This window comes from Ranitomeya variabilis, chromosome 1 (assembly GCF_051348905.1).
Source record: "Ranitomeya variabilis isolate aRanVar5 chromosome 1, aRanVar5.hap1, whole genome shotgun sequence".
Taxonomy (NCBI): domain Eukaryota; kingdom Metazoa; phylum Chordata; class Amphibia; order Anura; family Dendrobatidae; genus Ranitomeya; species Ranitomeya variabilis.
Window position 1 is genome coordinate 508,821,551 of NC_135232.1, and position 17,287 is coordinate 508,838,837.

General features: G+C 43.9%; 1 protein-coding gene across 1 annotated transcript in view; it reads left to right on the forward strand.

Annotated features, from left to right (window-relative positions):
* The window catches only part of SIN3B (SIN3 transcription regulator family member B), an 87,218-nt gene extending 71,026 nt beyond the window's left edge, over nucleotides 1-16,192 (forward strand). The window contains exons 14-20 of the mRNA XM_077253134.1: nucleotides 869-1,475; nucleotides 1,638-1,807; nucleotides 2,914-3,087; nucleotides 7,725-7,817; nucleotides 8,440-8,531; nucleotides 8,642-8,846; nucleotides 15,140-16,192. Of these exons, the coding sequence (XP_077109249.1) occupies nucleotides 869-1,475; nucleotides 1,638-1,807; nucleotides 2,914-3,087; nucleotides 7,725-7,817; nucleotides 8,440-8,531; nucleotides 8,642-8,846; nucleotides 15,140-15,370 (1,572 nt within the window). The 3' untranslated portion in view covers nucleotides 15,371-16,192. The remainder of the gene's footprint in view (nucleotides 1-868; nucleotides 1,476-1,637; nucleotides 1,808-2,913; nucleotides 3,088-7,724; nucleotides 7,818-8,439; nucleotides 8,532-8,641; nucleotides 8,847-15,139) is intronic.
* The last annotated feature ends 1,095 nt before the right edge of the window (nucleotides 16,193-17,287 follow it).

Genomic DNA, 17,287 nt, shown 5'->3' on the forward strand with positions numbered 1-17,287 from the left:
GTACTTTACGCTGCCCTAGACAGGGCAAGTCGGTACGCCTGTGCCGGAGCCGCAACAGAAACAAGGAAGAGGACGTCATCACATGAAGATGGGAGGCGCCGGACCGCGTATCCCCCCCGGGTGAGTATAATCTAACTTGTTGCTCTTATCTTTCAGGTTACATCGGGGGCTTATCTACAGTATTACAGAATGCTGTAGATAAGCCACTAATGGCGGTGGCCGCAGCTTATAGCGGCAAAATGAGGTGACAGATTCCCTTTAACGGATGGCTAAACCAGCAGTAAAGGCAATCTGTCACCAGGCTTCTACTACCTAATCTGACCGCAGCATGATGAAAGAAAAGAGACCCTGATTTCAGTGATGTATCGCTTCGTTTACTGGATGCAGCAGTTGTGATACAATCAGGGTTTTTAGATGTAGCAGAGCTCAGAAGGCTAACCTCGCCTGCGCCCCTGACTAGCAGTTGGACTAGGCTGCATGTGGCCTATAGTCCTATAGTTTTAATCTCCTGCTGATAAAACACTCATTGTATTGAAGCAACACACAGCCGTACAAGTGACACATTACTGAAATCTGTGTCCCGGCCCCTACCTCATGCTGCCCTCAGATCATATAACAAAAACCTGCTTACAGATTTCTTTTTACTGACTGGTGCAGAAGCTATATTATTTGCAAGCAGTTGCGCAGAGAACTACTGTGACTGCAAGCTATGCTATTTCTATTTGGGGAAAGGGAGAGTCGTCTTATACTCAGTATAGAGAAAAAAAAAATATGTCTGGGGGGAAAATAGCAGCTTTCGCTTCTTATTTGTCCTCTAGATCAGTACATCAAGTAACTTTTTTTTTCCCCCTCGTTTTATTCTTAATAGCACCAGGAACAGCAACCAGAAGGCAGGACGCCTACATCCAGTGGACCACATCTTATTTATACATATGAGGACTGGCAAATATTAGAAGATGCATCATCGTTGATTACTTACTATGTGAAAAGACAGCCAGCCATCCAGAAGGAGGATAAGGACACTATCCGCCAAGTTCTAAATCAGTTCATCCCAGAGCTTTTTTTCTCTTCCTCCTCATCCTCCTCCTCTTGTCAGTCTCTGTTCAGTTCCACCACTGACGATACTCCCGCAGAAACAACCGTGGTGGAACCTTCTGTAGCAGAACTTCCTGAACGTCGGAGGAAGGCCGCAAACCCCGAGGTAACCCCAGAACCCACTACGCCTACACGATCTCCACCGGAGCCCCCACCGAAGATGACAGAAGAGATGTACAGCTTGTTCTTTGCTAACAATAACTGGTATTTCTTCTATCGCTTGCACCACACACTTTGCTCTCGTCTCCTGAGGATTTATCGCCAAGCACAGCTTCAGCTGCTGGAATATCGGACTGAAAAGGAGCGAGAAAAACTGCTGTGCGATGGCAAGAAAGAGAAGTCAAATGGCCCTGCCATGGAACTCAGGCTTAAGCAGCCCAGTGAGCATCTCCGCATTTTGATCCGATTAGAAAATGTTGTTGTGTATTTTCAGCATAATATTAGAACTGTATTTAATTAATTGTGAAAACTCACCGCCAAAAAAGCTTTATGTACTTTTTGTGTCCGGAGACATGAGCTTTAATTCCCTTCTTTTATTTTAGGTGAGGTGGAGTTAGAAGAATATTATCCTGCATTTTTGGACATGGTGAGGAACCTTCTGGTTGGAAATCTTGACCCCACTCATTATGAGGATACACTACGGGAGATGTTCACGATACATGCTTACATTGGCTTTACCATGGACAAACTTATTCAGAACATAACCCGACAGGTGACTCATTGTTTTATTTTTATTTTTTAGCAATGTCTGTTTCTCTCACTTTTTGGGTTTACTCATCTCTAGTCTTTACATATTCTGCTCTAAGAAGTGTGTTTCATTCCCAAAATCATACCAGCAGTACTTATTTCAGTGGCTGAGAAATCCACTTTTTTCATATGCAAATGACAGTGCTTCAGTGCAACATTGGCATGCATAGTTACACCCTCCACTATGCATGTCGAGCACTTTGTCTGATTTTGGTTGACAACGATCTCTTACCCAGTGCTTGCGCTGCCTGTACTTCATTCACTTTCCTGGCTCCTGTCTGCGAATGCCTCTGACTACGCTGATGCACCCAGAAGTGTAGCGATCAAATAGAATCCGAAGAGTCAAGGGTCAGAGTGCCTGTCATTGTCCACAGGGATGCAGACTTAGTTCAGACAGGGCCCATACTGGGCAAGTGAGTGCTGCCCATCAAGACTAGGGAAAGTGCTCAGATTGCAAATTGGAGGCTGTAACTGCGCACCCTTTAGCTCCCTCATTTGCATACGAAACCATTTTTAAAAAAAGCAAAAATTTGTGTGCCGCTAAAGCACTGTTTATATATACTGCTGGTATAACTGTTATATCAGGTAAGGTCCCTAGATAAAAGATTTACTTTGCATTTTTGGAATGACAGATTCAATTTAATATGAGAAGAATATTTTAGAAGTCTTGGGATACATGCCCACAATCCAGAGTTGCCGTGGGTTTGACGCTGCGGATTTATGTTACAGCATAGTGGATGGGATTTCAAGTAATCCCTTGTCCACTATGCATGCACAGACGCCCGCGGATCACAAGCAGAGACTGACGTGTGACGCGTCTTTCCAAACTGTAGCAAGTCAATTTCTCTTACAGAGACGCTAGTCTTCACAAGAGAAATTTCCACAGTAGAATGTGTTGGACACGGTGAATCCACACTGTTCGGTGAACACATGCAGATTTACCTGCGTTCAATAGACGGCAGCACTTTGGAGGCTGCGTATGTTCACTGCGTCCAAAGTGCTGCTACTTCCAGATAGAGTGCACCCGGCCTAATTGTATTGCAATGTTTTGACCTGTTTTCTGTCTCTTAGCTCCATCATTTGGTGAGCGACGAGATCTGCTTAAAAGTGGTGGAGCTGTACCTCAGTGAGAAGAAGAGGGGAGCAGCTGGTGGCAGCCTGATCACTCAGTGTGTCCGAGCATCCAAGGAGACGAGTTACCAGTGGAAAGCAGAGCACTGTATGGCAGATGAGAATTGCTTCAAGGTAATTCACAAAATTGTAGCCTTTAAGGCAATTGTAAACGATACGCTGGAATCAGTGACTGGCACTATTATGGGGGACACTATGTAGCTTGACCACCTTGTGCACTCCTCTCTGAAGTGTCTTGTAGAGAAGCAGGAGACTTTTCCCCTTAATAGAATGTTTCCCAAGTGAAACTCGCATCTTTCAAACATTTTAAGACATATATACCTTAGTTCATTAAGACTTGCATTATGCACGCCAGAATTAATTAATTGGGCCGCTGAAGTTAGATGTGTCTAATTCACTAAGAGGTGCATGCAACTTAGGTCGAATGTGGTGACAAATTCCCTTTATCTCCATTATTAATATGGGCATACAGGTTATAGACTGCTTGAAAACAGTCCTCCCTGTGTGTCTCATATCAGCTGCGTTGCTGCTGAGAAATTGTCTTTTATCACTTTATATAAGTGACCTCTTCCAGACTCCGTGGCGGATGATGCCAGGAGATAACTCTGCCTCCAGGGCTTATTTTACATGAAGGTGGAGTTACCAGTGTGAGCCAAGTAACCAACACCGAACAGGAGAAATGACATTTGTCGTATTGCAAACACATCTTTTGCAGCTCTCTGAGCTCTGCTGTATTGCAACAGTATTACAACCCTGTCTGCCTGTGAGATGGAAGCTGAGAGGAACATGCAGATGTCAGTTATCAGGAGAGCAGAGAGCGGCCATTACACATCACACTGGAAACGTCTCCCTCCATATATAATAAGCCCTGGAGGCAGAGTTATCTCCTTGCGCCATCCACCCCGGAGTCTGGAAGAGGTCACATATATAAAGTGATAAAAGATAATTTCTCAGCAACAACACAGCTGATATGAGACTCACAGGAATCACTCTCCTCGGCAGTCTATAACCTGTATGCCCATATTAATAGTTTACATAGGTCAAATGTGGGGACCGATTCCCTTTAATGAATTGAGAGCATCTTGCAAGTGTCGTGTGTCTCCAGTGAAAATGTACTCCAGTCTCTGACATTTCTGGAGTTAGTTATGCCACTAACCTTTTCATGAATTTGAAGCTTTCTCAGCTATACGGTATATGATTAGGAAAAGTAAAACTTTTCATCTTTGTTATAAAAGTTGTAGCCCTTTAAGAAGGGAAAACTGAAGTTGGGTGGTTCACTGTCAATGCCAGTGTAGGGGAGGGGGTTGCTGTTGTGCAGCACATACACAAGAAGGATCTGTGCTTCTGTATTACATTGCTTCTTGTATAATCACATTGGTCAGATGGATTCCTTTGGATTATTGATTATTAGGTGAGTAACAAAGTGGTAACATATGTACCCCTGCCACACCCCTGTCCTCTTGGTGACCAGGCCAAATGTTTCCAATCTTACCTGTTTCTTTGTGGCAATTATTCTGGAATGCTTCACCGTATCCCACTGATTCTGAGATTATTTTTTTTCTTTTGTGACACATTATAATTTATGATAATGGTAAATTTAGGTTAATATGTTTTGTGTTTTATTTATACAAATGTCAGAAATTTGATACAAATTTTCAAAAATGTGCAGTTTTCAAACTGAGTGCTTATCCCTTTATTCCAGACCACACAAAATAGTTAATAAATAAATCTTCCCTCATGTTGGCTTTACATCTGCACCATCTGCAAAAATGATCTTTTACTTTGTTAGGCTTAAAATTGTAGCATTAATTCTTCAAGGGAACTTACAAAACTTGTTTTTCTAGGGACCTATTCAGTTTTCAAGTGACTTCGGGAGACCTATATATTGAAACATTCTACAAACTGCACCCCTCAACACACTCCATAAACTACATGACAGCTGTACTAACTCTTCAGGTGCTTTTCAGGAAGTAATGCAAAGTGGCATAATGGGAATGAAAAATTATTCTTTTTACCACCTAAATGTCGGTAACTTCTCAACAGGCCGCTATAGCTGCAGACTCTAAGGGTACCGTCACACATTGAAATTTCCATCGCTACGACGTTACGATTCGTGACGTTCTAGCGATATCGTTACGATATCGCAGTGTCTGACACGCAGCAGCGATCAGGGATCCTGCTGAGAATCGTACGTCGTAGCAGATCGTTTGGAACTTTCTTTCGTCGCTTGATCACCCGCTGACATCGCTGGATCGTTGTGTGTGACAGCGATCCAGCGATGTCTTCGCTTGTAACCAGGGTAAACATCGGGTAACTAAGCGCAGGGCCGCGCTTAGTAACCCGATGTTTACCCTGGTTACAAGCGTAAACGTAAAAAAACAAACCGTACATACTCACCCGTCGGTGTCCTTCAGGTCCCTTGCAGTCTGCTTCCTGCTCTGAGTGCCGGCCGGAAAGTGAGAGCAGATCGCAGCGGTGCTGCGCTCCGCTCTCACTGTATGGCTGCACTCAGAGCAGGAAGCAGACTGCAAGGGACCTGAAGGACACCGACGGGTGAGTATGTACTGTTTGTTTTTTTACGTTTACGCTGGTAACCAGGGTAAACATCGGGTTACTAAGTGCGGCCCTGCGCTTAGTTACCCGATGTTTACCCTGGTTACCCGGGGACTTCGGCATCGCTCCAGCGCCGTGATTGCAACGTGTGACCGCAGTCTACGACGCTGGAGCGATGATTATACGACGCTGCGACGTCACGAATCGTGCCGTCGCAGCGATGAAAATTTCAATGTGTGACGGTACCCTTAGGCCATTATTTGCCAATGGATTGCCATGGCAAACATCAGGACCACATAGTCATGTTCTCGGGGTGCTTTTGGGGTTATAGGAAGACCCTACACTGTAAACCATCTAGATATTGTAGTCACTAGTGACAGCAGCATCTAAGGCTGGCGTCACACTGGCGTATTGCATCGGATGCGAGATCATCGGTTGCGATATGCTAATGACACTCGGCTCCTGCTCGCAGCAAAGCAGGAGCCGAGTGTCATGCGTCTGTGCTCCGATTCTCTCGCACAGGGAGGATCGGAGCACAGCTGCGGAGGAGGCGGAGAAATGAATTTCTCCATCTCCTCCATTGCTGGGGTCCGCTTATAACGCCCAGCACTCGGATGATATCCAAGTGATGTGCGTTGTCTCACTCGCACCCATAGGCTTATATGGGTGCGAGTGAGCTGAGAGTTTACCTCGGTCCGAGACAATCGCAGCATGCTGCGATTGTCTCGGACCGAGGAAAACGGCCGACAAAAAGTTGGCTGCTGGGAGCTTGCCCCATAGCTGAACATTGGTCCGAGTGCAATGCGATTTTTTATCGCATTGCACTCGGCCATTTAAAACGCCAGTGTGACGCCGGCCTGAGGTGTTAAACGCCCATGGTCAGTGCCAACACTGATCATGACTGATGCAGCAGAGTCTCGGCTATAGTGTAGAGCTGCTGCATTTTCCCCTGTCGCAGGTGCTATTCCCTTATCTCATGTCAGCAAAAAGACGTATTGGTGGTCATTAAGGGGTTAAATACCTTCTCTAAAATCCAACTTGATGGAAGTACAAAGGACTGCCTGCTCACTGGAACAGTCAGGTTAAAGGCATCTATTATCACCTTGAAGTATGGAGTGTCACTGACAGGGACTGATTTTTCAGCTTCTCCCCCAGTAATGGATTGACAAACATGTCCTCCATGCTGCTGCTGGTCCTGTCTGTGTGCTGCAGAGAAAGGCTCCATATCTGTGTGGTGTATAGGAGGCACCATAGCAGAGAGTCACCACCCAGCGAGCCTACAGAGGGCAAAGTGGTGCTGTGGCTAGGAGGGGTGCTGTGGCTAGGAGGGGTGCTGTGGCTAGGAGGGGTGCTGTGGCTAGGAGGGGTCCTGTGGCTAGGAGGGGTGCTGTGGCTAGGAGGGGTGCTGTGGCTAGGAGGGGTGCTGTGGCTAGGAGGGGGTGCTATTCCTTATTTTCTCATAGGGTGGCTTATTGTGAAAAGTTGCCTGTAATAACCCTTTACAAGCCGCTGTGCACTTCTGTAGTGTATGAACTCTTTTGAAGCCAGTAGGTCCTCTTCTTGCAAATTAAAGATTTACAAGAGGATATAATATATAATCCATAGGGACATTTTAATAATTGGCTAAAGAATATTCTATATGTAGTAGAGTTTAGACTCCTAAAAGTGAGCAAATGTTTCCCCTGATGTTTATCCCGCTGCCGAAGTGGATGTATTGGTGAATGAATTTGCCGTGTCCCTTCCTTACGTTTGACAAATGTTGAACTAAATAGGTGAAGTAACCGCCCTACTGAGCTCTGTGGGTCAGCAGCTCGCCAGCATATCCAAACCTGCAAATGAATCTGTTCACCCTTGGTACTGACAGGTCTGAGCACAAGGCTCCTCTTTCCTATTCATATGCTGTATAGAAGTTAGTACACCCCAGAGAAGAGAATCTCTCCAGACTTTGGGCTCACTCTGCTAAAAATGAAAGAAAAACATTTTAGAATACTCTTATGTCATCTGCTGTCACTTTTTGTGGTTTATTCAGAACTGATGGATCCTCCGTATGTTTTGTTTTTTGGGAGGAGAGGGGGTTGTCACTAGGTGTGGTAGGCTCTGAGAATGTTGCCCTTCAAACTGAAAATATTATATTTCGGCTTTTAGAGATCATGCTAACAATATAGATGAATAAACATCCGCATTCTCTTCTTTGTCAGATGATGTTTCTTCAGAGACAGGGCCAAGTAGTAATGACAATCGAGCTGCTGGACACAGAAGACGTACAGACAGAAGACCCCGCAGAAGTACAGGTGAGCACAGTAGTGCGGATCATGGAGGTGGTATACGGTGAGTGCTTGGAGTGGAGCAATCTACATGAGCTGCCATTCCCCGTGCTGGACATGCTGTTCACATCCCCAGCATCCACTGTACACGTGGAACTTCTAATGAATTTCCTTGTCATTTTCTTTTATCATGAAATACTTCTTTGCAGCTTCAGTTGTCAGAACTTGTCTAGGGTTTCCATATTACCTTATTGTTTTCCTGTAAGCTCCACCCAATGGAGGACATGGATTCACATATAGCAGATTGATTTCCCCATAAGATTCAGAGACTGTCTCATTCATCTGGATATGGTTTGTAGAAACCTATGCATGGGTTTCAGGAAAAATCCCAGTCACAGAAATTTCTGCCACAAACCTAAAGTGAAGGTTTAGTAATGATTGTCTCTTGTTCCTATAATTGGTGGAGAAGCCAGGAAGATCTTTAATTTCCCGAGTGGAGACACCAGAAGTTGTATGCTCATGCCAACCCGTCTCTAATACACTCCTTGCACACCCAAAAAACACAATTTAATGACGACTTGGCCTGTGTCGGTGACCACTGATATACAGTTGGCTTCATAAGAACTTGTGTCCATTCTATCCTCTACAGCACTTATCTAATTACGTTGAACAGTTCATCAATGTAGACGATCAAAACGGTCAGAGTGAAGGCTTTCTGCTGAAGCCAGTGTTTTTACAGCGGTAAGTTATATTTGGGACCTACATGAGGGTCAGCAGCTGTAATCTTCCTCTTTATGACGCAAGGGGCTACCACAAAAAGGATGCAATAAACATTGACTTGTCCTCCACAGAAATATCAGACATTTCCAAAGATGGCAATGCAGAACTATGCGAATGATGAAGGATGAAGTGAAAAGCTCCTGGAAAAGACTGATGGGAGTAGAGAGTGCCAGCAATATGGACTGTCGCTTTAGACTCAATAGTCACAAGATGATGTTTATCGTGAACTCTGAAGATTATATGTATCGCTGGGGAACACTGACGAGAGCCAAAGAGGTAAGAAAGCTGTTTAAAACCAAGGAGCGTATTTAATGTTTAACCCTTTCCTGAAGTGACGTAATAGTATGTTCCCATAGATGGAGCCGCCACTACATCCAGAAGATTCATGCAGCGGCCAGAACTAGCTCCGATTGCTGCTGTTTCTTTAAATACCGCTGTCTGTTGAATAGCGCCACTTAAGTAGCATGACTGTCTGCGCACCTGCACTGTTTCCTATCAGATCAATGGGTTGTCATGGAACGCAGGGGCTTGCTGAATCACCCACAGTTGCTATATTTGTCCTGTGCCTGAGCTTCGTAGGAGAATATTTTGTTCACTATACACTGGAATAAATGTTATATCTCAGTATATAGTATAACGATTCCAGTTTGAAGTCCCCTAAGCGGATTAAGTAATGCAGTAAAAATAAATAATTTGAAAAACATGAAAAAAATCACCTCCTTTCCACCGTTAAAAAATTAAATGTGATAACTATTATAAGTGATAGCTTAACCCCTTCATGACCTTGGGATTTTCAGTTTTTCCGTGTTCGTTTTTCGCTCCCCTCCTTCCCAGAGCCATAACTTTTTTATTTTTCCGTCAATATGGCCATGTGAGGGCTTATTTTTTGCGAAACAAGTTGTACTTTTGAACGACATCATTGGTTTTAGTATGTCGTGTACTAGAAAACGGGAAAAAAATTCCAAGTGCAGTGAAATTGCAAAAAAAGTGCTGTCCCACACTTGTTTTTTGCTTGGCTTTTTTGCTAGATTCACTAAATGCTAAAACTGACCTGCCATTATGATTCTCCAGATCATTACGAGTTCATAGACACCTAACATGTCTAGGTTCTTTTTTATCTAAGTGGTGAAAAAAAATTCCAAACTTTGCTAAAAAAAAAAAAAATTGCACAATTTTCCGATACCCGTAGCATCTCCATTTTTCATGATCTGGGGTCGGGTGAGGGCTCATTTTTTGTGTGCCGAGCTGGCGTTTTTAATGATACCATTTCGGCGCAGATACGTTCTTTTGATCGCCCGTTATTGCATTTTAATGCAATGTCGCGGCGACCAAAAAAACGTAATTCTGGCGTTTCAAATTTTTTTTCTTGCTCGGGCGAGATTCTGAACGCGGCGATACCAAATATGTGTAGGTTTGATTTTTTTTTAATTGATTTATTTTGAATGGGGCGAAAGGGGGGTGAATTAAACTTTTATATATTTTTTAAAATTTTTTCACATTTTGTTTTAATTTTTTTTCTTTTTTTTTACTTTTGCCATGCTTCAATAGCCTCCGTAGGAGGCTAGAAGCTGGCACAACGCGATCGGCTCTGCTACATAGCAGCGATCATCAGATCGCAGCAGAAATGCAGCAGAAATGCAGGGTGGCGCTCACAGCTATCCGGGATCAGTAACCTCTATGGTTACTCTGCAGAAGCATCGCTGACTCCCGATCATGTGACGGGGGTCGGTGATGCGCTCATTTCCGTCCGGAAGCGCCGGTTAAATGCCGCTGTCTGCGTTTGACAGCGGCATTTAACTAGTTAATAGCGGCGGGTGAATCGCGATTTCACCCGCCACTATTGCGGGCACATGTCAGCTGTTCAAAACAGCTGACATGTCCCGGCTTTGATGCGGGCTCACCGCCGGAGCCCTGCATCAAAGCGGGGGTTCTGACCTCGGACGTACTATCCCGTCCGAGGTCAGAAAGGGGTTAATTTAAAATTAACTTAATTGGTAAAAGCAATTTAAAAAAAAAAATAAATAAATTCTAGCACAACTCCGCCAAAAAACGCAGTAAGGTAACAAAACTGTTAGTACCCCAAAATTGAATCGATTATGTCAACTTGCACCACAAAAAACATCACACACGCAGATGTATTTGATATAATGCCGATTTTGCAAGTTTTCCCACCTACAAAGAATTGAGGTATGTAATTTTTAGCGTAGGTACACTTCACCTGTGAGAGACAGAATCTAAAAATAATAAAAAAAAATAAAAAAATCATATTGTATGATTTGTAAATAATTAAATTGCATTTTTATGCATTAAATAAGTATTTGATCATGTACCAACCAGCAAGAATACGGGCTCTCACAGACCTGTCTTTTTTTAAGAAGCCCTCCTACTCGGCACTCATTACCTGTATTTATTGCACCGGTTTGAACTTGTTACCTGTATAAAAGACACCTGTCCACACCCTCAATTTTTCTCCAACCTCTGCACAATGGCCAAGACCAAATTGCTGTGTAAGGACACCAGGGACAAAATTGTAGACCTTCACAAGGCTGGGATGGTCTATAGGACAATAGGCAAGCATCTTGGTGAGAAGGCAACATCTGTTGACACAATTATTAGAAAATGGAATAAACACAAGATGACTGTCAATCGTCCTCAGTCTTGGGGCTACATGCAAGATCTCGCCTTGTGGGGTAAAGCTGATTCTGGGACAGGTCAGGAATCACCCAGAACTACACAGGAGTGCCTGTTTTATTATCTGAAAGAGCTGGGACCGCAGTCACCAATATTACCGTTGGTAACACACTACGCCGTCTTGGATTAAAATCCTGCAAGGCACGCAAGGTCCTCCTGATCACGCCAGCACATGTCCAGGCCCATTTCAAGTTTGCCAATGACTATTGGGATGATCCAGAGGAGGCATGGGAGAAGGTCATGTGGTCAGGTGAGACCAACATAAACTTTTTGGTATCCACTCTCGGGGTTTGGATGAAGAAGGATGAGTACAACCCCAAGAACACCATCCCAAACATGAAGCATGGTGGGGGAAACAACATAATTTGGGTGTGCTTTTCTGCAAAGGGGACAGGACGACTGCACCATTTTGAAGGGAGGATGGAAGGAGTCACGTATCGCAAGATTTTGGCCAACAACCTTCTTCTCCCAGTAAGAGCATTGACAATGGATCGTGGCTAGGTCTTCCAGCATGACAATGACCTGAAACACACAGCCAGGGCAACTAAGGAGTGACTCCGTAACAGCATGTCAAGGTCCTGGAGTAGGCCTAGCCAGTCTCCAGACGTGAGCACAGTAGAAAATCTTCAGAGGGAACTGAAACTTAATGTTGCCCAGTGACAGCCCCCAAATCTGAAAGATGTGGAGAAGTGGGCCAAAATCTCTGCTGCAGTGTGTACAGTCCCTACCCCTATTCCCCACTGTACATGTGCTTTGGCAAAGCTAATATTTATTTTGTCCTGCCAATTAAGCTTCTTTGAATTGGAATTTGTGTGTAAACTTGGTCAAGACCTACAGGAAACATTTGACCTCTGTATTTCCAAACAAAGATTTCTTTACCAAACATTAAGTTCTGTTTTACTATTGTATCAAATACTTACTTTATTCAATAAAATGCAAATTATGTAAGTCATACAATGTGATTTTCTGGTTTTTATGTTTAGATTTTGTCTCTCACAGGTGAAATGTACCTATGATAAACATTACAGACCTCTCCATTCTTTGTAAGTGGGAAAACTTGCAAACATTGCATTAATTTTTCGCAGTTTCACCGCATAAACAAGCCTTCATGTTTGTTGATGGAAAAATAAGTTATTGCTATTATAAGAAGGGGAGGAAAAATGAAAACTCAACAAAGTAATGTGATTTTTCAGTGGATAAATTGTAAACCATGAATTATATACTATTACAGCATTCAGGAAAATGTTCAGTCCTTCCTCTGTTTTTAGTCTTTCCTGGAAATGCTTTGCTGTTATTACAATTTTTAAAAATCTATTTAATTATTTTAAAAAAATGTATTCCCTGTTGGGAGAATACAGGAGCCCAGAATTAACAGAATTTAAATGGAAAAACTACTGAATCTTTTCCCACAAGAACTATTGAAAAAAGCAAAAAACTGTCAGTACAATATACACTAGAAGCAGTATATTTAAATACTTATACATCCGGTATGAATTATTTATTAGAAAATTGGTGTCCAAGTAAATATATTTCTAAAGGTGCTATTGACATGAAATTCTCACCAGATGTCAGTAGCAACCCATCCAATCCACACTGGCAAAGAGATCATACCATAGATGTCCATAAATTATCTACTATATAATTGTCTAAGGGTCGCTTCCGTCTGTCTCTGTCCCGGATATTCATTGGTCGCGGCCTCTGTCTGTCATGGAAATCCAAGTCGCTGATTGGTCGTGGCAATTATTCCCTCCCTACTCCCCTGCAGTCAGTGCCCGGCGCCCGCTCCATACTGCCCTCCAGTCAGCGCTCACACAGGGTTAATGGCAGCGGTATCAGACCGCTGTATCAGACCGCGTTATGCTGTGGGTAACGCACTCCGTTACCGCTGCTATTAGCCCTGTGTGTCCCCAACTTTTTACTATTGATGCTGCCTATGCAGCATCAATAGTAAAAAAAATGTAATGTTAAAAATAATAATAAAAAAAAAACCTATTCTCACCCTCCGTAGTCCGCCGAGCCGCATGCGGCTGCCGCCATCTTCCGTTCCCAGAGATGCATTGCGAAATTACCCAGAAGACTTAGCGGTCTCGCGAGACCGCTAATTCTTCTGGGTAATTTCGCAATGCATCCTGGGAACGGAAGATGGTGGCCACCGCGTGCGGCTCGGCGGAGCTTTGGTGGATCCTGGTGGGTGAGTATATCACTATTTTTTATTTTAATTATTTTTTTTAACAGGGATATGGTGCCCACACTGCTAAATACTGCGTGGGCTGTGTGATATACTGCGGGGGCTGTGCTATATACTACATGGGCTGTGTGATATACTGCGTGGGCTGTGTGATATACTGCGTGGGCTGTGTGATATACTGCGGGGGCTGTGTGATATACTGCGGGGGCTGTGCTATATACTACATGGGCAGTGTGATATACTGCGTGGGCTGTGTGATATACTGCGTGGGCTGTGTGATATACTGCGTGGGCTGTGTGATATACTGCGTGGGCTGTGTGATATACTGCGAGGGCTGTGTGATATACTGCGAGGGCTGTGTGATATACTGCGGGGGCTGTGTGATATACTGCGGGGGCTGTGCTATATACTACATGGGCAGTGTGATATACTGCGTGGGCTGTGTGATATACTGCGTGGGCTGTGTGATATACTGCGGGGGCTGTGTGATATACTGCGGGGGCTGTGCTATATACTACATGGGCAGTGTGATATACTGCGTGGGCTGTGTGATATACTGCGTGGGCTGTGTGATATACTGCGAGGGCTGTGTGATATACTGCGAGGGCTGTGTGATATACTGCGGGGGCTGTGTGATATACTGCGGGGGCTGTGCTATATACTACATGGGCAGTGTGATATACTGCGTGGGCTGTGTGATATACTGCGTGGGCTGTGTGATATACTGCGGGGGCTGTGTGATATACTGCGGGGGCTGTGCTATATACTGCGTGGGCTGTGTGATATACTGCGTGGGCTGTGTGATATACTGCGAGGGCTGTGTGATATACTGCGAGGGCTGTGTGATATACTGCGAGGGCTGTGTGATATACTGCGAGGGCAGTGTTATATACTGCGTGGGCTGTGCTATATACTACGTACCCTGTGTTATATACTGTGTGGCCTGTGTTATATACTGCGTGGCTGCTATACACTGCGTGGGCTGTGTTATATAGTACGTGGGCTGTGTTATGTACTGCGTGGCCTGTATTAACGCATCAGGTATTCTAGAATATGTATGTATGTATGTATATAGCAGCCACAAAGTATATAGCACAGGCCACGTACTATTTGTCTGCTATATACTACATGCCTCCTATATACTACGTGGCCTGTGCTATATACTATGTGGCTGCTATATACATACATACATATTCTAGAATACCCGATGCGTTAGATTCGGGCCACCATCTAGTGTGTAATAATGACAAATGACACCGGGAAAAGTATTGAACATATGAAGAAGCTCAGTGATGTGAGGCACAGGAGGTCTTCAACAGACCCCCCGGCTGCCATAGCAACCCACCGGCAACCTGCGATTGTTAACCTGTTAAGTGACACTGTCAGCTCTGGTCTGTCAGAGCTCAGCTTCACCTGCATCTGGTGGAGTCAGATCTTATATATGACATTCGGCCATTGTTTGCTGGGCAAGCTGAGCCTGCGAGCATGATTCCTACTTGCACCATACATGTACGTACGTCGAATGTTTGGAAAGAGGGGTGTGTGTGTCCTCATGCTAATAAAATGACTTTTAATTGCCTTAAGTTTTGCCGTTCTCTGATGGCTTGCCCTCATTCAGAGGACAATTTCATCCACCCTGCAATGTTGGTACGAGTCACTAACTGAAAAATGTTTGTCCCATCCTGTGTAGTTCCAGCCGATGGTCTTCCAAAAGCACCATGAGAAGTTTGCTGTATGGCACAACAATTGGCTGCAAGAGAACGTCAGTCCCCGAGCAGCTGAACTGGCACAGGACTGGTTGACTGGAGAAGATGATGAAGAAATGGTTCCTTGCAAGACTGTGTGTGAAGTGTCTGAGGTTCACGGCATGACGGTCACCAGATACAGAGTGCAGTACACACGCAGAGCGTCCTCTCCCTGACATAGGCACATATATTCCCTGTCTGCATTTGCTGCTGAAATTTTTTTTTCTACAGGGCTTATATTCTGCTGTCCCTAATGGGGTGTCTGACACTAAGACATTTTAAACCAGTGCCATTATACTTCAGTTTGTGCTTTGGACACCTTAATTGACTTTGACATGCTGCCCCACGTGAACCAAAGATGGGGTGAAGAGGGCCAGCAGACCTGTAGCCTTACTGTCAGGACGATTAGATCTGGCTACAGGGAACTAAGTTATGAGTCAATCATGGTAAGAATGTCTGGGATTGACTGTTTTTCTCAATGTAAAGTAAATTATGGTTCTGGGAGATTTTTGTTGAAATGATGGAAACGAAACTGATAACTTTGTTAGTTGACTCCACTTGATTTCAATTTCATTCATTGGATTTTAGATCCCCCTAAATCCTTGTGATACTACCCTCTGAAATTATTTATGTACTAAGGAATCTCTGGGGTTTCTTTGCTAAAATGCACCAGAAAATCTTCTTGCAGGTAAAATTAATTGGATGCTCTAGAATATGAGCTGGTATTACACTGTAACCCATTAACCTTTGCAGTTGGCAGGCACTACCCACACACAGTATCTCAGTCTCAGTCATTCTGAATTATGGGACTGATTGTTAAAGTGCTCAGTAACACTGCAAATCTATAAAATAAAAATGGTCTATACTGACCCTATATAATGGTTAAAATAAATCAAGTGCTGTAAAATTAGCATTGTACATGTGTGGTTAATACCGAATACACTTGTATTAAAGGAAAACTTCAAGCAAAGAATAAAGATTCACTTGTTTGTATTTTCAACACTAATTGCAGTAATTCTGGGTAGGCGAACAGGTGGCTCATACCCTTGGCACATTTCCTGCTGTTAGCGAAGTTATACCCCGGACAATCCCTTTAACGGATCTATATCATGGTGGGCGTCAGGGTGTTTGGAGCACGCTCAGAAGCTATATTACATTGCTGATGCCAGCTATCGGCACTACTGCTGTTAACCTCTTAAATGCCACTGTCATTCACTGACGGTGACATTTAAATGCTGCAATACAGCACAGGCATTTGTTCGTGTGCCCATTTTCACCCCCACTACGATCATGGGGTGCTAATGGGTTTCCTCAACAGCTGGGGGCCTCCTCAAGGCCTCCATGCCTGGCTTAATTCTTCTGTAACGTATCGCCACCGGCTGGGCTTCATAGTGGACCATAATATTTACTATAAATGTAAAACTTGGTGGTGGCCGATTCATCAAAACGTTTCTGACGTAAGGCACTGTTGTGCAAAGATTTTGTGACTTTCGACATTTTCACACCAGTCTGGGCCAACTCTGCCACTGCATGGCTGCCCCAGCTGAATTCATCATAAGTTATGTAATTTTGGTGGTGCAACTTATGCCAAAAATGACTGGTGAGGTGCCCCCCCCCCCCGTACTTTTCCATGCTGTTCATCATCATACTTTTCTTAACACTTCTACACAATTCTGTAAATATTAATATGGTAATTCCAGTGCTAGAAACCAGTTCACTAAGTCGCCAGCTTTACTCCAGCCAATCTGTCATTTGCATCAGTGCTTGTAATTCCAAAACACTTAAGCTGCACTGATCTTTCATTGTGGTTCTCACCCATGGTAGGTTCCACTTTACTGCAAAATGCTGCCCAAAATACTGCCATCTGAACGTGGCCATTTCACATGGTTATGATCGCACCTATGGTGGTCAATGTTGGGGTGAAGAAATCTTAAGGTCTGAGTTATCTGGATATGAGTCATGGTACTACAGCCTAATCTCTAGGGTATTCCTGTGAATAGTCTCCATATGGGGTCATTATTTGCCCCATCAAACAATAGAGCATTTAAGCATTAAAAAGACATCACTCAAAATTATCAGATACACAAATGATA